General features: G+C 39.2%; 1 protein-coding gene and 2 long non-coding RNA genes across 3 annotated transcripts in view; 2 read left to right on the top strand and 1 right to left on the bottom strand.

The window, feature by feature from the left end:
• The window catches only part of LOC147846142 (uncharacterized), a 14,623-nt gene extending 3,249 nt beyond the window's left edge, over positions 1-11,374 (bottom strand). The window contains exon 1 of the long non-coding RNA XR_015481500.1: positions 11,155-11,374. This is a non-coding gene — a long non-coding RNA (uncharacterized LOC147846142). The remainder of the gene's footprint in view (positions 1-11,154) is intronic.
• The window catches only part of LOC147846139 (uncharacterized), a 281,389-nt gene that overhangs the window by 90,501 nt on the left and 169,007 nt on the right, over positions 1-21,881 (top strand). The gene's annotated exons all lie outside the window — the stretch shown is intronic.
• pvalb4 (parvalbumin 4) lies at positions 3,884-15,086 on the top strand. Its single transcript, NM_212783.2, has 5 exons — positions 3,884-3,926; positions 10,103-10,169; positions 12,193-12,325; positions 12,409-12,518; positions 14,807-15,086. The coding sequence occupies exons 2-5, from the start codon at positions 10,109-10,111 to the stop codon at positions 14,830-14,832; spliced, it is 330 nt and encodes a 109-aa protein (NP_997948.2). The 5' UTR covers positions 3,884-3,926; positions 10,103-10,108; the 3' UTR covers positions 14,833-15,086.

Genomic DNA, 21,881 nt, shown 5'->3' with positions numbered 1-21,881 from the left:
TAACAGCAGTGTCAGAGTCTCCACACACAGAAGCAGAGCAGCAGGACTGCGCTTGCCTTCCTGAAGTCCTCTTAAACCTCAGCAGTGTGTGTGTGTGTGTGTGTGTGCGCGCGCTCTCAGCATAAGTGTATTATTAGCACAGCAGTAGAGTTTTTTTTTTTCAAACACACCTTTTAAGCGTCTTCAGTTTGACGATAAATATAGGACAGTGTGTGAGTGTGTGTGTGTGTGTGTGTGTGAGGGCAAATGTCCAGCGGGCGAGGGTGTCAATTACATTATCATGACTGTGTGTGTGTGTGCATATGTGAGTCCATGTGTCTGTATTTGTGTGTGTGTTTTTGTGTGGGTCCATTAGTGTGAGTCTGTGTGTGTGGTTTAGAGACCATATGTGCATGTGTGTCTGTGTGTGAGTCCATGAGTGTGTGTTAGTTTGTGTAAGTCTGTTAGTGTGTGTGTGTGTGAGTCCATGAGTGTGTGTGTGTGTGTGTGTTTGTGTGAGTCCATGAGTGTGTGTGTGTGTGTGTGTGTGTGAATCCATAAGTTTGTGTGTGTGTTTGTGTAAGTCCATGAGTGTGTGTGACTATGTGTGTGTGTTTAGTGAGTCCATTAGTGTGTTTGTGTGAGTCCATGTGACTATGTGTGTGTGTTTTTGTGTGAGTCCATTAGTGTGAGTCTGTGCGTGTGTGTGTGTGAGGGCAAATGTCCAGCGGGCGAGGGTGTCAATTACATTATCATGACTGTGTGTGTGTGCATATGTGAGTACATGAGTGTGTGTGTCTGTGTAGGTGTGTGAGTCCATGTGTGAGTCCATTAGTGTGAGTCCATGAGTGTGTGTTTGTTTGTGTAAGTCCATAAGTGTGTGTTTGTGAGTGTGTGTTTTAGTGAGTCCATTAGTGTGTGTTTGTGTGAGCCCAAGTGACTATGTGTGTGTGCGTGTGTGTATGTGTTTGTGTGAGTCCATTAGTGTGAGTCTGTGTGTGTTTGAGACCGTATGTGTGTGTGTGTCTGTGTGTATTTGTGTGATTTCATGAGTGTGTGTGTTTGTGTGAGTCCATGAGTGTGTGTGTGTCTTTGTGTGAGTCCATGAGTGTGTGTGTGACTATGTGTGTTTTAGTGAGTCCATTGGTGTCTTTGTGTGAGTCCATGTGACTGTGTGTGTGTGAGTAAATTAGTGTATGTGCGTGTGTGTGTGTGTGTGTGTATGTGACTGTGTGTTTTAGTGAGTCCATTGGTGTCTTCGTGTGAATCCATGTGACTGTGTGTGTGTGAGTAAATTAGTGTGAGTGTGTGTGTGTGTTTTGAGACCGTATGTGCGTGTGTGTGTCTGTGTCCATGAGTGTGTGTGTGTGTGTGTGTGTGTATGTGACTGTGTGTTTTAGTGAGTCCATTGGTGTCTTCGTGTGAGTCCATTAGTGTGAGGCTGTGTGTGTGTGTGTGTGTTTGTGAGACCATATGTGCGTGTTTCTGTGTGTGTTTGTGTGAGTCCATGAGAGTGTGTCTTTGTGTGAGTCCATTTGACTATGTGTGTGTGTTTTTGTGTGAGTCCATTAGTGTGAGTCTGTGTGTATGTGTGTGTGAGAGAGACCATATGTGCGTGGCCATGTCTGTGTGTGTGTGCGTCCAAGAGTGTATCTGTGTGTGTGTCCATAAGTGTGAGAGACCATGTGTGTGTGTTTGTGCAAGTCCATAGTGTGTGTGTGTGTGTCTTAGTCTATAAGTGTGTGTGAGTCCAAAAGTGTGTGTGTTTGTATGATTCCATGAGTGTGTGTGTGACTCTATGAGTGTTTGTGTGTGTGTGTATGTGTGAGTGTGCGTGAGTGTGTGTGTATGTGTGAGTGTGCGTGAGTTCATGAGTGTGCGTTTGTATGATTCCATGAGTATGTGTGTGTGTGTCTTTGTGTGAGTCCAGGAGTGTGTGAGAGGCCATGTCTGTGTGTGCGTGTGTCCATGAGTGTGAGAAACTATGTGTGTGTGTTTGTGTAAGTCTATAGCATGTGTGATTCTATGAGTATGTGTGTGAGTCCATTAGTGTGTGTGAGTCCATTAGTGTGTGTGTGAGGCCATTAATGTGTGTGTGTGAGTCCAATAATGTGTGTGTGTGTCTATGAGTTGTGTTTGTATGATTCCATTAGTGTGTGGGTGTTTGTGCAACTGCATGAGTGTGTGTGTCTTTGTGTGAGTTCATGAGTGTGTGATTCCACGAGTATGTGTGTGTGTGTGTGTGTGTGTGTGTGTGTGTGTGTGATTCTATGAGTGTGAGAGATTATGTGTGTGCGTTTGTGTAAGTCCATAGTGTGTGTGATTCTATGGGTATGTGTGTGTGAGTCCATTAGTGTGTATGTGTGTTTGTGTGACTCCATAAGTGTGTGTGTGTCTTTGTGTGAGATCATGAGTGTGTGATTCCACGAGTGTGTGTGTGTGTTTGTGTGATTCCATGAGTCCATGTGAGTGTGTGTGTGTATTTGTGTGCGTGAGTCCACGAGTTTGTGTGTGATTCCATGAGTGTCCATGAGTTTGTGTGTGTGTGTTTGTGTGATTCCACGAGTGTGTGTGTGTGTGTTTGTGTGATTCCATCAGTGAGAGTCCATGTGTGTGTGTGTGTGCGTGAGTCCACGAGTGTGTGTGTGATTCCATGAGTGTCCATGAGTTTGTGTGTGTGTGTTTGTGTGATTCCACGAGTGTGTGTGTGTGTGTGTGTTTGTGTGATTCCATGAGTGAGAGTCCATGTGTGTGTGTGTACTTGTGTGAGTGAGTCCACGAGTTTGTGTGTGATTCCATGAGTGTCCATGAGTTTGTGTGTGTGTGTTTGTGTGATTCCACGAGTGTGTGTGTGTGTGTTTGTGTGATTCCATGAGTGTGTGTGTGTGTTTGTGTGATTCCATGAGTGTGTGTGTGTGTTTGTGTGATTCCATGAGTCCATGTGAGTGTGTGTGTGTATTTGTGTGCGTGAGTCCACGAGTTTGTGTGTGATTCCATGAGTGTCCATGAGTTTGTGTGTGTGTGTTTGTGTGATTCCACGAGTGTGTGTGTGTGTGTTTGTGTGATTCCATGAGCGAGAGTCCATGTGTGTGTGTGTACTTGTGTGCGTGAGTCCACGAGTGTGTGTGTGATTCCATGAGTGTCCATGAGTTTGTGTGTGTGTGTTTGTGTGATTCCACGAGTGTGTGTGTGTGTGTTTGTGTGATTCTATGAGCGAGAGTCCATGTGTGTGTGTGTACTTGTGTGCGTGAGTCCACGAGTGTGTGTGTGATTCCATGAGTGTCCATGAGTTTGTGTGTGTGTGTGTGTGTTTGTGTGAGTCCATGAGTGTGTGTGTGATTCCATGAGTGTCCATGAGTTTGTGTGTGTGTGTGTTTGTGTGAGTCCATGAGTGTGTGTGTGATTCCATGAGTGCCCATGAGTTTGTGTGTGTGGGTGTGTGTGAGTCCATGAGTGTGTGTGTGTGTGTGTGTGTGTGTGTGTGTATTTGTGTGCGTGAGTCCACGAGTGTGTGTGTGATTTCATGAGTGTCCATGAGTTTGTGTGTGTGTGTTTGTGTGAGTCCATGAGTGTGTGTGTGTGTGATTCCATGAGTGTGAGTGTGTGTGTGCCTGTGTGCGTGTGTTTGTTTGATTCCGTGTGTGTGAGTGAGTCCATGAGTCTGAGTGTGTGTACCTGTCTGTGTGTCAGTGCGATTCCATGAGTGTGTGTGTGAGTCTGTGTCTCTGTGTGTGTTTGTTCGTGCGATTCAATGAGTGTGTGCGTGACTCCATGTGTGTGTGTGTGTGTGTGTGAGGGCAGTTGTCCAGTGTCTGAGGGTGTCGATTACATTATGATTCATATTTGGAGCGGCTGAAGGTATATAAGGGGAGCCCGGCGGGTCGGAGCCCACTGCAGTCCACAGCTCCAGTCTTCCTGAAACCTTTCAGCGACAAAAGACAACAGAGGTGAGTGTGCACGGCACGCCCGATCTGTGTGTGACGGAGGAGCACATCCTCAACTGAGTGTTTGCATCCCAAATCCCGACACTGCAAAAACTGAGAGATTCTGTCTCGCTTCTGCTCCAAACATCTGCAAATCAAAGTAGATCAAGCAGCGTTTTCTAGAGCAGCAAAACATGTTGTGTTGTTTTCAGTAATAATGAGTCAAAATGAAGAGAGTTTTTAGGTAAAATAAGAAAAATAATGTTATTTTAAACCTAAAACAAGATTATTTAGCAAGTTTTAACTAAAAACTCTCTGCATTTTGACTCATTATTACTGAAAACAAGAGAAAATGCTAAAAAATACTACTAGATTTCAGAATTTTTAGATGTTTGTACTAGAAACGAGAGTAAATCTCTGAGTAAGAACAGCATTTTTTGCAGTGGATGTGTGTATTTGTGCTGTGTGTTTGCTTTAAGAGGACCTCAAGGTCAAACACTGAACACTTTAGGACTTAAAGGGGCAGTTCACGCAAAAATGACAAATCTGTCATCATGTAGTCAGCCTTTCTTCTGTTAAATACTAAAGAAGAGACTTTGAGCAATGCTGAAAGCCAGTATTTGCTTCTCCTACTCTGCTTTTCTCAGAGATTCTGTCCTGCTTCTACTCCAAATATCTACAAGTTTAATTAAATCAAGAAGCATTTCCTAGATCAGCAAAACATTTTGTGTTGTTTTAAGCAAAAATGAGTCAAAAGTAGGTGATTTTTTTTTGTTAAAACCTGCAAAATAATCTCATTTTAAAGCTAAAACAAGACTATTTTGCTTGTTTAAAGGAAAAACTCACTTCATTTGGACTCATTATTTCTGAAAACAACACAATATTATTTGCATATCAAGAAAATGCTTTAATTTATTTTAGATATCTGGACTAGAAACGAGAGTAAATCTCTGAGTAAGAACAGCATTTTTTTGCAGTGGATGTGTGCATTCGAGCTGTGTGTTTGTTTTAAGAGGACCTCAAGGTCACACACCGCACACTTCAAGTCTTAAAGGGGCAGTTCACGCAAAAATGATGGTTCTGCCATCATTTAGTCAGCCTTTCTTCTGTTAAACACTAAAGAAGAGACTTTGAGCAATGCTGAAAGCCAGTATTTGCTTCTCCTGCTCTGCTTTTCTCAACTTGTTTCTAGTCCAAATACCTACAAATTAAACTAAATCAAGAAGCATTTTCTAGACGAGCAAACAATATTGTGTTGTTTTCAGCAATAATGAGTCCAAATGAAGAGAGTTTTTAGATAAAACCAGCAAAATAATCTCATTTTAAAGCTTAAACAAGATTATTTGACTTGTTTTAAAGGAAAAACTGACTTCATTTTGACTCATTACTGAAAACAACACAATATTGTTTTGCTCGTCTAGAAAATGCTTCTTGATTGAATTTATTTTAGATGTTTGTACTAGAAACTACATCAAAACTCTCAGTAAGAACAGCATTTTTAGCAGTGAATGTGTGTATTTGTGCTGTGTGTTTATTTTAAGAGGACCTTAAGGTCAAACACTGAACACTTCAAGTCTTAAAGTGGTCCCAGCAATCAATTTTGTGTCTGATAGACGTCTAATAGACATCTAAACGTAGACAGCTTGGCTAAACAAGGCTAAACTTGGGCTGTCAGTGAAAATCTAATAGACGTCTAAGAATAGCCCAAATCTACTAGTCGACCAATAGACAGATTACACAGACTTTATATGACGTCTATTAGATTTTCACTGACAGCCCACATTTAGCCTTGTTTTATCCAAGATGACGATGTTTAGACATCTATTAGACGTCTTTTAAAAACCAAATATGCTTGCTGGGCGATTAGTTAGCTTTTCTTCTGGTGAATACTAAAGAAGATACTGAAAGCCAGTATTTGCTTCTATTACTCTGCTTTTCTTAAAGTTTTAGTCTTGTTTCTAGTCCAAATATCTAGAAATTAAATTAAATCAAGAAGATTTTTTCTAGATGAGCAATACAATATTGTGTTGTTTTCACCAATAATGAGTCAAAATGAAGAGAGTTTTTAGTTAAAACCTGCAAAATAATCTGAAATCAATATAAAACAAGATTATTTGACTTGTTTTACAGTAAAAACATACTCAATTTTGACTCATTATTACTGAAAACAACACAATATTGTTTGCTTGTCTAGAAAATGCTTCTTGATTGAATTTATTTTCGATGTTTGTACTAGAAACGAGAGTAAAACTCTGAGTAAGAACAGCATTTTTTGCAGTGGATGTGTCTATTTGTGCTGTGTGTTTGCTTTAAGAGGACCTCAAGGTCAAACACTGAACACTTCAAGACTTAAAGGGGCAGTTCACGCAAAAATGACAAATCTGTCATCATTTAGTCAGCCTTTCTTCTGTTAAACACTAAAGAAGAGACTTTGAGCAACGCTGAAAGTCAGTATTTGCTTCTCCTACTCTGCTTTGCTAAAGTTTTAGACTCGTTTCTACTCTAAATATCTACAAATTACATTAAATTAAGAAGCACTTTCTAGATGAGCAAAACAATATTGTGTTGTTTTCAGTAATAATGAGTCAAAATGAAGAGAGTTTTTAAAGTTAAAACCTGCAAAATAATCTGAATTCAATATAAAACAAGATTATTTGACTTGTTTTACAGTAAAAACATACTCAATTTTGACTCATTATTACTGAAAACAACACAATATTGTTTGCTCATCTAGAAAATGCTTCTTGATTGAATTTATTTTAGATGTTTGTACTAGAAACGAGAGTAAAACTCTGAGTAAGAACAGCATTTTTTGCAGTGGATGTGTGTATTTGTGCTGTGTGTTTATTTTAAGAGGACCTCAAGGTCACACACCGCACACTTCAAGACTTAAAGTGGCAGTTCATGCAAAAATGACAAATCTGTCATCATTTAGTCAGCCTTTCTTCTGTTAAACACTAAAGAAGAGACTTTGAGCAATGCTGAAAGCCAGTATTTGCTTCTCCTACTCTGCTTTTCTAAAGTTTTAGACTCGTTTCTAGTCCAAATACCTACAAATTACATTACATTAAGAAGCACTTTCTAGATGAGCAAACAGTATTGTGTTGTTTTTCAGTAATAATGAGTCAAAATGAAGAGAATTTTAAAGTTAAAACCTGCAAAATATTCTGAATTCAATGTAAAACAAGATTATTTAACTTGTTTTACAGTAAAAACATACTTAATTTTGACTCATTATTACTTAAAACAACGCAATATGTTTGCTCATCTAGAAAATGCTTCTTGATTGAATTTATTTTAGATGTTTGGACTAGAAACGAGAGTAAATCTCTGAGTAAGAACAGCATTTTTTGCAGTGGATGTGTGTATTTGTGCTGTGTGTTTGCTTTAAGAGGACCTCAAGGTCACACACTGAACACTTCAAGACTTAAAGGGGCAGTTCACGCAAAAATGACAAATCTGTCATCATTTAGTCAGCCTTTCTTCTGTTAAACACTAAAGAAGAGACTTTGAGCAACGCTGAAAGCCAGTATTTGCTTCTCCTACACTGCTTTGCTAAAGTTTTAGACTCGTTTCTAGTCCAAATACCTACAAATTACATTACATTAAGAAGCACTTTCTAGATGAGCAAAACAATATTGTGTTGTTTTTCAGTAATAATGAGTCAAAATGAAAAGAGTTTTAAAGTTAAAACCTGCAAAATATTCTGAATTCAATATAAAACAAGATTATTTGACTTGTTTTACAGTAAAAACATACTTAATTTTGACTCATTATTACTTAAAACAACGCAATATGTTTGCTCATCTAGAAAATGCTTCTTGATTGAATTTATTTTAGATGTTTGGACTAGAAACGAGAGTAAATCTCTGAGTAAGAACAGCATTTTTTTGCAGTGGATGTGTGTATTTGTGCTGTGTGTTTATTTTAAGAGGACCTCAAGGTCACACACACCGCACACTTCAAGACTTAAAGGGGCAGTTCACGCAAAAATAACAATTATCTCATCACCCAGCAAACAATTTTATGCTTAAAACACTGTCAGAAATAAAGGTATGCAAGCTGTCACTGCAGTGGTACCTTTTCAAAAGGTACACATTGGTACTTGAAGGGTCCATATTGGTACCTCAAAAGTATATATTAGTACCTAAAGATTTTAGGAGGAACCCTTTTGTATTTTTAAGAAATAACATGTGCCCTTGAGGTATTAATATGGACATTTTAGGTACAAATTTGTACCTTTTCAAAAGGTACCACGCCAGTGACAGCTCGCCTTTATTTCTGAGAGTGTAGACGTCTAATAGACATCCAAATGTAGACAGCTTGGCTAAAACTAGGCTGTCAGTGAAAATCTGATAGACGTCTAACAATAAACCAAAACTAGTCATCCAATAGACAGATTAGACAGACTTTGTGTAGTCGTTCATTTCTGTTTATTTGATGACTATAGTCTAGTTTTGGTCTATTGTTAGATGTCTATCAGGTTTCATCAATGACAGCCCAAGTTTAGCCTTATTTCAGCCAAGATGACGATGTTTAGACATCCATTAGACGTCTTTTAAAAACAAAATATGCTTGCTGGGCATTTAGTCAGCCTTTCATCCGTTGCACACTACAGAAGATACTTTAAACAATGCTGAAAGCCAGTATTTGTTTATCTTACTCTGCTTTTCTTAAGAGATTTAGTCTTGTTTCTACTCCAAATATCTACAAATTAAATTACACCAAGAAGCTTTTTCTAGATAAGCACAACATTGTGTTGTTTTAAGTAATAATGAGTCCAAATGAAGTGAGTTTTTAGATAAAACCTGCAAAATATTCTGAATTTAAAGCTATAACAAGATTATTTGACTTGTTTTAAGGAAAAACTGACTTAATTTTGACTCATTACTGAAAACAACACAATATTGTTTTGCTCGTCTAGAAAATGCTTCTTGATTTAATTTATTTTAGATGTTTGTACTAGAAACGAGAGTAAATCTCTGAGTAATAAAGCATTTTTTGCAGTGGATGTGTGTATTTGTGCTGTGTGTTTGTTTTAAGAGGACCTCAAGGTCACACACCGCACACTTCAAGACTTAAAGGGGCAGTTCACGCAAAAATGACAAATCTGTCATCATTTAGTGACACCAAGACATTTTGAACAATGCTGAAAGCCAGTATGTTTCTCCAACTATGGAAGTCAATGGTTACAGGTTTTCATCATTCTTCAAATTATCTTCTTTAGTGTTCAACCGAAGAAATTAACTCGTATATATTTAAAAAGACAGTAAATAGTGAGTAAATGTTCATCTTTTGGGGGTGAACTGTCACTTTAAGATCCTTGTAACTCAGATCAGAGGAGATGTGATTTTGTTGGGGGTTTCTATAGGATATCTATCTATCTATCTATCTATCTATCTATCTATCTATCTATCTATCTATCTATCTATCTATCTATCATCTATCATCTATCTATCTATCTATCTATCTATCTATCTATCTAAATACACTGTAAAATATCCATATATTAGCAGTTTTCGGTATTTTGTGATTGATGTTTTTATTTTTCCCCGTTTATTTCTGCTTTTGAGTTGCATTATGGGATCTTGATCTGTCTTCCAACAACTTTAAATCTTGAAAAGTGTGAAAAAGTGATTTTTATTACATTTTTTAATGATTTGCAGTGCTATATTGTGTGTGTTGGTGTTGTATATTACACTACAAACACCTTGTAATAAATCTCCAGTGCATTTGATTCTTATTTTACAGACTTATTTCTCTAGACAGGTTTTTTTTTTTTAAGATATTTTGTACAGTCTGTCTGTCTATTTATTGATCTAAACTGTAAAAAATATCCGCTAATGCAAAGTATTTTGTGTTTTTTCCATTTATTCAACTCTACAGTTTAACATAGTGACTTTTAGTGACATTTTAGTAGTTTGAAATATAATAAATAGAGAAATAAATCTTGCTGCAGTTTTTAACAGGGTGTTATATACAAATATACAACACCAACAAACACAATATAGCACTGCAAACTATTACAAATGGTTATAAAAGTCACTTTTTCAAACCTTTCAATGTTAAAAGTTGCTATAAGAAAGATCAAGACCCCAGAATGACATTCAAAAGCAGAAATAAAGGGGGAAAAACACAAAATATGGAAAACTGCATGTATTTTTTATACTTACGTTTTGTTTTAATATTGATTGTTTCAGCTAAAGATGGCATTCGCCGGAGTCCTGAACGACGCTGACATCTCTGCAGCACTGGAGGCATGCAAGGGTGAGTAACACTTCACATTACATCTGTATTTTTACTCTTTATTTTTGGTTGTTACAGTTTTTCTCATACATAAGCAGATGATAATGTTATAAACAGCAGAGAGTCGTATGAAAGCAGTTGATGCATGTGCAAAAGCATTTGCAATGTGTTGGAGGGAATGAGAAACTGCTACTGTAATGTGCACAAATGACTAATTGTTTAGAGAAATGCATGAACTGTTGTGCAAATGTAAACAGTGTTGTGAGAAACACACCAAAGCCACTGAGAAAAACTGTAATAAGCTGAAGACCTTTAAACATGTCATAACTGGCGTCAGAAAAGAGTTAATTGAATTTTCCATTTTAGTCTCCATGACAACACATCAAGCTTCAAATAAGAAGAGCGGACAATTTGAGAACACGCCATGTTTGTAGTTCTAATTGAATTCACGTCCAATGTGCAATGTATTGTGGGTAATATTAGCAGTTGGTGTGCGAATGCTCCTATACTTCAAATTTCTACCAGAAATAGTCGACCATGGCGTACTCTTTTCAGGATACTACAGTTTGGGACATACTAATTCTGTTTTCAAATACTATTTAAGACGAATAGTATGCGAATTGGGACGCAGCAATTGAATAGAATTATCTATTTTAGTTTCCATGATGACACATTAAGCTTTAAATAAGAAGAGTGGGCAAATTGCTGTGTCTTAATTTTTGTATCTTATGTCTTAAAAGTATGTACTTCTTTGTGTAGGGAATAAATAAATACTTGAACTTCTGAGTGTGTAACAGAGGAGTTTGCAAGCTTCGGGACAAACTATATATATATATATATATATATATATATATATATATATATATATATATATATGTATGTGTATGTATTATATATAAATATATAATATATTTTATACCAAGTAATGGACTGTTATGTTGCTTAGTTATAAGCTCTGTCAATCATCCACACATCATCCACATTTCTGTCATATTTAATTACTTACCTTACTGGAGATTCAGTGTTAATCTGAGTCTTTCACGCTGAGAAATCTCATCAGGTGTTTGGATGATTATACATTCAGAAGTTAATGTCCAAACACGTCTTTATAGAAGTTCACATTGTTGCTGCAGATGAAATATAACACAGAAAACGTAATTCAAACATTTCCCAGTAGGCTAGATATTAATTAACAGCCATACAAACATCTTTACCGAAGCCTCTCTACTTGACGGTTGGTCTCGAGTGTCCGCCATTTTTGTAGTTTGTTTACAATTTTCCCGCCGAGTTTGTAGTTCTAACGCGCTATGTTAATGGTATGAACGGTTCCACATGGTAATGTCTAGAAGGGATACAGCTATGGATAAATCAATATAGCATTGTTTTTGTGACACTATACAACAATAATTCATATTTTACATTCATGTTAGGGTTGGGGTTAGGGTAGATGTTAATAAAATACAACTGAATGGGTAATTTAATAAATATTATGAATAATTCAGTGTAATTATAGCTTTTACATTTCTGTGATGGTTGAGTTTGAGGGTAGGCATTAATAAGATACAATAGAATGGGTAATTTAATAAATAATATGAATAACACAGTATAATTACAGTAACATTATTGTGAGAGTTGGGTTAGGTGTAGACTCTAATAAAACACAATTAATAGGTAATTTAATAAATAATATGAATAACACTCAGTTGAAGTACTGTTTTTAAATTAATTTATGTTAATAAAAAACAATTAATGGATTATCTAATAGGCTAAATAATTTCAGTGAACTTCCTGCTGCAACTGTATCCCCTCTAGCAACAACACTTCAAAAATAGTCGACCATCCGAGATCCTTTGGCGTACTCTTTTAAACATACTACACTTTGGGACATGCTAATGCTATTAGCCAACACTATTGAGGGTGTATAGTATGCGAATTGGGACACAGCATCTGTTATTAACCTCTAGAAGACTGTCAGGGTCACAGAAATAATAACAGTCACTAAGAAGAGTGTGAGTGTGTTTATCCGTCTTGTGTGTCACCGCAGCTGCTGACTCCTTCAACCACAAGTCTTTCTTCGCAAAGGTCGGTCTGGCCAGCAAGTCCGCCGATGAGGTCAAGAAGGCCTTCGCAATCATTGATCAGGACAAGAGTGGCTTCATTGAGGAGGAGGAGCTCAAGTAAGAGGCACAATTCAATGCACATCTGTGAAGTGAGTGTGTGTGCGTGCTCATGATGATGAAGTGTGTGTGTGTGTGTGCAGGCTGTTCCTGCAGAACTTCAAGGCTGATGCCAGAGCACTGACTGACGGCGAGACCAAGACTTTCCTGAAGGCTGGAGACTCTGACGGAGACGGCAAGATCGGGATTGATGGTCAGTCCTCAATTTACAGAAACTTGCCTTAAAGCTCTCAAGAGATACCAAAATGTAGACATTAGCTTCAGTCTGTCAGTGTTAAGGATATCTATTAGCTAGCGTGCTCCAAAACACTGACAAAAATCCAGCTTAATGGATTAACGTTTTTTTCATACATCGGTTTCTCATCAGAATTTTCTGACCAATCAGATGCTCTTTGGTGTCTGACATGCCCCGCCCTTCCTCTCATTGGCTGTTCATTTGATGCGCTTGAGCTCAACCACTCTCACTGGCAGAGCTGTGAGAAAACTAAGCGCTACTGGCTAATTTTTAAAGGGGAGGATCTACTATATGCCCCGCCCTCTCTTCAAATTTAAATTAAGATTACGTCAAACATCAAATAAAAAAAAAGCGCACATTTCAAGGCACTTCACAAGACCTTTACAGGAACACTGCACTGTTTTGTTTTGCTTTTTAAAAATGTTATAGCTCCCATAGAGTTAATCTGCTGAGGTTGACCTTTTTTGAAGCTCTTTTAGCTTAGCTTAGCATAGATCATTGAGTCGGATTAGACCATTAGCATCTCGCTACTTGTAAAATGAGTGCTTTTTTAAAGAGATGCAAAGAATTTAAAGCCTGTCATCATTTACTTGTTTCAAATCTTTATTTTGTTCTGTTGAACACAAAAGGAGATATTTTGAAGAACGCTGGAAATCTGTAACCATTGACTTCCATAGTAGGAAAAACAAACAGGTTTTTAGCATTCCTCAAAATATCTTCTTTCGCATTCAACTAGGGCTTTGCGATTTGATGAAAATATCGAATTGCGATTTTTCTGACGATATTGCGATTTGATTTGCGATTAAATTTTATTATCAATAATCTGTCAATCGTGGCAAACATTCTGCGACAGCTCTTAAAAATGGCCTGTTTTTGAATGATGTCTACATTTGAAACCAAAGTATTCCCATATTACCGATGTCCTGTTTTTCTTCGGAAAAAAAAAAAAAGATCCATGTGAGCAAAATAACATAAAATTGGTAGTTAGCTATGTGTTAAATATGATACGCAACAACTTTACAGATCTGTTGTGGGCTGCAAGCTTTACACTTTCATGTGTTAATAGTATTTATTTAGTTTTACATTTAGAGTGAAGGGGGTGTATGCCGAAGCATGCTAATAGGACTTTTAATTTGCCAGTATCCTGGGTTAGGCTCTTCCGGCGAATTGAATGCCAATGCAAAATCCGGTGCGTTTAAGGTCTGTTTTCTTTAAAAATCAGCGATCTCCACTAGCTGAGTGATATCCCATTTAAAGTGGGTCTCAGATTGTACAAGAAGCCCTGCATTAAATTACATTTCCCCCCGCCATGTCTTTATAATATGAGCATTTATTGTACCCCAGTATACTCAATGGAGCTTCTGCGCTAGCCTGCCGATTCTGACGGGCGCGTGCGAGTAAACCGCTTTTTGTCTCGTTTTACGCTTGAGCAACTAAATGAATGCTAAAGTTTATTTAACTGAATGTATTTTAATGACATTACAACATCCATGCTGTATAAGGAACCGTATAAAATGAGAAAAAGTTCACAATAACAGCTCACCGGAAGTGTATCAGCATGGGAACAGCACTAGCTCGGCATATACCCTATTTCCTTTAGGATCATATTGAAGTTTCTTAATAATGTGGCGTGAGGCGTAACTGGCTATATACACAGTTGAAGCCAGAATTATTCACGCCCCTGTTTATTTTTTTGCCCAATTTCTGTTTAACAGAGAGCAGATTTCTACAGCACATTTCTAATCATAATAGTTTTAATAACTCATCTCTAATAACTTTGTCATGATGACAGCACATAATATTAGACTAGATTTTCTTCAAGACACTTCTATACCGCTTAAAGTGACATTTAAAGGCTTCACTAGGGTAACTAGGCAGGTTTGGGTAATTAGGCAAGCTATTGAATGCTGATGGTTTGTTCTGTAGACTATCGAAGAGAGAAATAGCTTAAAATGGTGTTTAAAAAAATAAAAACTGCTTTTATTCTAGTCGAAATAAAACAAATAAGACTTTCTCCGGAAGAAAAAATATTATCAGACATACTGTGAACATTTCCTTGCTCTGTTAAACATTATTTGGCAAATATCTTAAAAATAAGACAAAATCAAAGGGGGTATAATAATACTACAACTGTATATATATTAGTTTTGCATCAAAAAAGCATGGGAATATAGTGCACCTAATGTATAGTACATTAAAACAGAAGTTTTGACTGAATGTTTGTTTCTTTGTTTTGTCTCTAACAGAGTTCGCTGCCTTGGTTAAGGCATAAATTGCTTCTGACCAACAACACCTCTTGCTCCGAAGGAACAACTTTTCCCAACACCTCCCATTTTCATCTTACTATAAATAATTTTTATACTCATGACGCTTATGAGAAGTCTCCTCCCATGCAGCACACTGTCAAAGCAATGACTGTGAATGTAGCGGTTGTGTCTCCTGTCTTAAATATGAGTTTTGCTTACTGTAAAATCTGATGCACTTTTACGGGAACGAAGAAAAGAATAAATATTCTTTTTCAGTACAGACCTCTTCTTGTCATTTCCTTGTGCATACCTGCTTTTGCCTCAAAGTTCATGATATTTCTATAAGTATACCATATATAAATATAAGGTCGCTGGTTCAAGCCTCAGGGTCAGTTGGCGTTTCTGTGTGGAGTTTGCATGTTCTCCCCGTGTTGGCGTGGGTTTCCTCCGGGTGCTCTGGTTTCCCCCACAGTCCAAACACATGCGCTATAGGGGAATTGATGAACTGATATGAGTGTATGTGTGTTTCCCAGTACTGGGTTGCAGCTGGAAGGACATCCGCTGCGTAAAACATAAGCTGGAATAGTTGCCGGTTCATTCCGCTGTTGAGACCCCTGATTAATAAAGGAACCAAGCTGAAGGAGAATAAATGAATGAATAAATCAACTCCTAGCATGAGTGTATGTCTTAGCCTAACCCTTCCACTAGATGGCGGGACTTTACCAATACTGTCACTGAATGTAGGCCCACAGTAAAAACTTCTCAAACACAAGCAACAGTGAGTTGTTTCTCACAGTAACTTGCTTTTTAAAATGTAATAAGTGCACTGTGAAAAATATTTAAGTAGGAATGAATCAAATTAAACCCGTCATCTAGCGTATTTAGCTCTAAACATAAGTGCTTATGTACCATCATGCTGCAAAAAGAGTTTTTGATTTGTTTCTAGTCCAAATATACAAATATTTACATTAAGATGCATTTTATAGACAAGATATATGGTTTTGTTTTCAGAAATAACCTAACCCAGCATATGTTTTACGCAGCAGATGCCTTTCTAGCTGCAACCCATGACTGGGAAACACCCGTACGCACTCTTAGATTCACACACACTACCGATGAGTTTGCTCACCCAATTCGTCAATAGTGCATGTGTTTGGACTTTAGGGGAAACCGGAGCACCCAGAGGAAACCCACGCCAACACGGGGAGAACATGCAAACTCCACACAGAAATGCCGACTGACTCGAACCAGCGACCTTCTTGCTGTGAGGCTATCGTGCTACCCACTGTGCCACCGTGACGCTCTAAGGGAGTTTCTTTAATCTAAATAATCTGCCAATGAAGTAAGTTGAATAATCTTGTTTTCTTTCTGAAATGAGTTCATTTTACTTACCCCTTTTGGTAATTTAGCTCGTTTATTTAATAAAAATGCTTAATTTAGACTTATTCTGAAAGAAAAAGCTGCAATTTTCTTGAATGTTTATGCTTCTTTATTTACAAATCTTTAGATATTTGACCAACAAACAAAACATCAGCTCTATTCCCCCTGTAGACCGTTTCGATATGGAAATGTCATCGGCCCATTATAAATATTGTCATTCATTTATTCATTTTCTTTTCGGCTTAGTCCCTTTATTAATCAGGGTTCACCACAGCGGAATGAACCGCCAACCATTCCAGCATATATTTTACACAGTAAATGTCCTTCCAGCTGCGACCCATAACTGGGAAACACCCATACACTCTCATTCACACATATTCACTTGGGACAATTTAGCTTACCCATTATGAATGCTGTCATAACATAAATAATATCACTAAATTTGTGGTCCTTTTAGAAGCTATGAAAATTTAAAACTATAAAACAGGAAATACATTAGGACTGCTGTTATTGTTTACATCCTTAAAAACTATCTTACTAACCTTAAATCAACAAATAGGCCACACACACCCAAGACCAGCCAAAACCAGCTAAGACCAACCAGCCTGACCAGCTAAGATCAGCCTGACAAGCTAAAACCAGCCTGACCAACTCAGCTAAAAAGTAGCCAAAACCCCTCTAAAACCAGCCCGACCCGCTAAAACCAGCTAAGACTACCTTGAGCAGCAAAAACCAGCTTGACCCAGCTAAAACCAGCTAAAACTAGCGTGACCAGTTAAAACCTTCAAAGTCCAGCATGACCAGCTAAAACCAGCTAAGACCAATCTCACCAACAAAGACCAGATAAAAAGTGGCCAAAACCCATCTAAAATCAGCCTGACCGGCTAAAATCAGCTAAGACTAGCTTGACAAGCTAAAAAAAGCAAAAACCAACTTGACCTGCCCAAACCAGCTATGACCAACCAGCCTGACCAGCTAAGATCAGCCTGACAAGCTAAAACCAGCCTGACCAAATAAAACCAGCTAAAAAAGTAGCCAAAACCGCTCTAAAAACCAGCCTGACCCGCTAAAACCAGCTGGGACTAGCTTGACCAGCTAAAACCAGCAAAGACTAGCTTGACCTGCTAAAACCAGCTAAGACCAGATTGACCAGCTAAAAGTGTCTAAAACCCCTCTGAAACCAGCCTGACCAACTTAGACCAGCCAAGACCAGTCAGCCTGACAAGCTAAAACCAGCCTGACCAACTAAGACCAGATAAAAGTGTCCATAACCCCTCTCAAAAACCTGCCTGACCAGCTAAAACCAGCTAAGACTAGCTTGACCAAATAAAACCAGCAAATACCAGCTCAAACCAGATAATACCAGCCTGACCAGTCAAAACCAGCTAAGACTAGCTCGACAAGCTAAAACCAGCTAAGACCAACCTGACCAACTAAGACCAGCTAAAAGTGTCTAAAACTCCTCTAAAACCAGCCCGACCAGCTTAGACCAGCCAAGACTAGCACAACCAGCTAAAACTAGCTAATACCAGCCTGACCAGCTAAAACCAGCTAAGACCAGCTTGACCAGCTCAAACCAGCTAAGACTAGCTTGACCAGCTAAAACCAGCAAATACCAGCTAAAAGCAGCTAAGACCAACCTGACCAACTAAGACCAGATAAAAGTGTCCAAAACCCCTCTAAAACTAGCCTGGAGAACCAGCTCTGACCAGCCTGGAGAACCAGCTAAAACCAGCCTGAACAGTTTTGTTTTTCAGTATGGACGTCTGCTGGTACAATTTCTCCATCTTTCAGCCAGGCTAGCATGCTAGGCTAGCTATGCGCTAAGCGGCCGAGTGTTGCCAAAAGTCGACACCTTAGTCGTGGTCGGTGTGGTGTGACTCGGTGCTCGGGAGGATATAAGCAAATGCAGATAATAAATAAATGATCGGAGAGTAACCGTATCGGCTCATGACAGCGGTGTTTGCGGGTAAACAGCATCTCTGTGTCCGGTGTGCCTGTCAGCAGGGGCTCTCCGGTTTCCCCTTCAGCTTCAGTGACTCCGGGTCTCCCACACAGGAGTGTCCCAGAACAACAAACACCTCCAAATAACGCCTTTAAATGGGACACATGAGTGTGTGTGTGTGAGTGTGTGAGTGTGTGTGTGTCCTGCAACTCAATATAGCCGGCCGCTATACGAATTAACGTCTTTTGTGATGCGCTCAAACGTGACTGCGTTCACATCAGAGCATGCTGACCTGTGTGTGTGTGTGTGTGTGTGTGAATGGAGCTGTGTGTTGTAATGATAAAGCTGATCTGTATGGTTATTGTCAGTAATGTCACTTGTTAGACTGCTAATCACAGACTCATTAGATCACATTTCAGGCGTTTACATTCATTCATTTTGCTTAAACTTGAAAGGCCAGCACTGAGACCAATATTCAGCACTTGCAATTACAAAACCCTCAAATATTTACTTGTAAAAATACAAGAACTTAAACATAAACCAAGCACACCTGCACTTCAACCCAATGTTCAGACAAAACAATGCCATTGATTGAAACCAGCATTGGAATCAGAAAGATCAGCACTGAGACCAGCATTAAAACCAGCAAACCACCACTGAAACCAGCAAGACCAGCAATAAAACCAGCAAGACCAGCATTGAAACCAGCAAGACCAGCATTGAAACCAGCAAAACCACCACTGAAACCAGCAAGACCAGCATTAAAACCAGCAAAACCAGCATTGAAACCAGCAAAACCAGCATTGAAACCAGCAAGACCAGCATTAAAACCAGCAAGACCAGCATTGAAACCAGCAGAACCAGCATTGAAACCAGCAAGATCAGCATTAAGGCCAATATTGAAACCAGCAAAACCAGCATTGAAACTAGCAACATCAGCATTGAGACCAGCATTAAAACCAGCAAAACCAGCACTAAAACCAGCAAAACCAGCATTGAAACCAGCAAGACCACCATTGAAACCAGCAAGACCAGCACTGAGACCAGTGTTGAAACCAGCAAAACCAGCATTGAAACGAGCAAAACCAGCTAGATCAGCATTAAGGCCAATATTGAAACCAGCAAGACCAGCATTGAAACCAGCAGAACCAGCATTGAAACCAGCATTAAAACCATCAAAACCATAACTAAATCCAGCAAGACCAGCATTAAAACCATCAAGACCACCATTGAAACCAGCAAGACCAGCACTGAGACCAGTGTTGAAACCAGCAAAACCAGCATTGAAACTAGCAAGATCAGCATCGAGACCAGCATTAAAACCAACAAAACCATCACTAAATCCAGCAAGACCAGCATTAAAACCAGCAAGACCAGCATTGAAACCAGCAAGACCAGCAATAAATAACCAGCATTGAAACCAGCAAAACCAGCATTGAAACCAGTAAAACCAGAATTGAGACCAGTGTTGAAACCAGAAAAACCAGCAAGACCAGCAATAAAACCAGCAAAATCAGCATTGAGACATGCAAGACCAGCATTGAGACCAGTGTTGAAACCAGCAAAACCAGCACTGAGACCAGCAAGACCAGCATTGAGACCAGTGTTGAAACCAGCAAAACCAGCATTGAGACCAGCAAGACCAGCATTGAGACCAGCAAGACCAGCATTGAGACCAGTGTTGAAACCAGCAAGACCAGCATTGAGACCAGCAAGACCAGCATTGAGACCAGCAAGACCAGCATTGAGACCAGTGTTGAAACCAGCAAGACCAGCATTGAGACCAGCAAGACCAGCATTGAGACCAGCATTGAGACCAGTGTTGAAACCAGCAAAACCAGCAAGACCAGCATTGAGACCAGCAAGACCAGCATTGAGACCAGCAAGACCAGCATCGAGACCAGTGTTAAAACCAACAAGAACAGCATAGAAACTAACAAGAACAGCATTAAGACCAGCATTGGGACTGGCATTGGGACTAGCAAGACCAGCACTGAGAACAGCATTCAGACCAGAAAGACCAGTATTAAGACTATTATTGAGACCATAATTGAATCCAGCATTGGGTTCAGCATTGAAACAGCAAGACCAGCACTGAGACCAGCATTAAGAGCTGCATTGAAACCAGCATTTAGACCAGAAAGACCAGCATCGAGACTAGCATTGAGACCCACATTCCAACCCCAATCAGACACACCTGGGCTAGCTAATCAAGCTCTTACTAGGCTTTAGAAACATCCTTGCAGGTGTGTTGAGGCAAGTTGTATGTAAGCAAGTAAAATCTGCAGGACACCCGCCCTCCAGGACCGAGTTTGGACACCCCTGATGTCAATTATTCAATCCAAAGTGCTGTTAAACAGTAATGCTGTTTCCACAAATATAATAATTGTTGCTGTCTTGTTATCGTCAGTGCAGAAGACATAAGTGCTGCTTCATATCTGTTTGGGTTTTTGGTCACACTTCCTTTGTTGAATTTGAGTCACATTACAACCAATTCTCATTAGATTATAAGGTTGGGGTTGGGGTTAGTGCACTTGCAAAGTGTATTATAGTCAGTTGAATGCCTGTTGAAGGAGTAGATTTCAAGCAGACAGTCTACTAATACTCAAATGGACATGTAGCCAGGGGATTGTGACACTGACAACAGAGTTAAGATCCACATGCAGGTTTATTGAGGCAGTCAAGCAAGCAATGGTCAACATGGGCAAACAGGGGCATGAAGGCAATCATAGCCACAATAACAGCGAGATGGTCACAAGGCTGTCAGCAGGCAGGGATAAACAGAATAACAAGGCGAGGGTGAACACACGGCAAAACAAGACAAAGGAAACACGTTGTAATGCCACTTACGTAAACAAGACTCCGACTGGAGTGGGTGTGTGTGCTGCCTAAATAGTGTGTGTAATCAGTCCTTGAAAACCCTCCAGGGGTGCGTGTGTAATCCGTCAGAATGAGGGACATCTGTGAGTGAGCGGAGTGCATGTATGGAGTTGTAGTCCAGCAATGGCGGATTTGTAGTCCATAAGTGATTCACTGCGTCCCAAATGGCACACTATACACTATGCACTCTTGCACTATGTACTTACACACTCAACAGGATAGTATATGTGTGTAGTGTTGTCCCAAATGGCACTCTAATGTTTTTTTACTAAGCGGAAATTCAAACCGTTTCCCTGATGACGTTTGACTGTTGCCAAATCAGTGAAATTAACGACTGAATTATCAAGTAATACCTGCCGTGAGTATTGCCGCATTTACCATCCGGAGGCGCTATAATCACTCTCATAGGAGAATTTTGCTTTCACCATCCAAAATAAATAAAGTTATTCAACATGTGCGCCCGATAGCTCCGCCCCTTCCGCTACGTAAGCAAACCTGCGGTGGTTGAGTGCGTGAAGTGTCCATCATTACACACTTCATTATACCGGCTGAATGAGTGCATCATCTGGGTAATTAAAGTGCACTTATTATTTTTAGAGATTTCAGTGTGAACACACTACTTACACTATTTATACTACAAAATGGCGTAAAATAGTGCGATAAGTATGCGATTTGGGACGCAGCTTATGTGTGTAATGTCGTCCCAAATGGCACTCTAATGTTTTTTTTCTAAGCGGAAACTCAAACCGTTTCCCTGATGACGTTTGACGGTTGCCGAATCAGAGAAAGAAACAACCGAATTATCAAATAATACCTGCCGTGAGTATAACCGCATTCACCATCGGGAGGCGCTATAATCACTCTCGTAGG

Source organism: Danio rerio, chromosome 3 (assembly GCF_052040795.2).
Source record: "Danio rerio strain M-AB ecotype USA chromosome 3, GRCz13ab, whole genome shotgun sequence".
NCBI lineage: Eukaryota > Metazoa > Chordata > Actinopteri > Cypriniformes > Danionidae > Danio > Danio rerio.
This window is presented reverse-complemented; position numbering and strand designations above follow the sequence as displayed.

Bases quoted from the DNA above. Each gene is read 5' to 3' on its own strand.
- pvalb4 (NM_212783.2), top strand. From the start codon at position 10,109: ATGGCATTCGCCGGAGTCCTGAACGACGCTGACATCTCTGCAGCACTG. The intron at 10,170-12,192 runs GTGAGTAACACT...GTGTCACCGCAG, and splicing joins AGCACTGGAGGCATGCAAGG to CTGCTGACTCCTTCAACCAC. The intron at 12,519-14,806 runs GTCAGTCCTCAA...TGTCTCTAACAG, and splicing joins CGGCAAGATCGGGATTGATG to AGTTCGCTGCCTTGGTTAAG.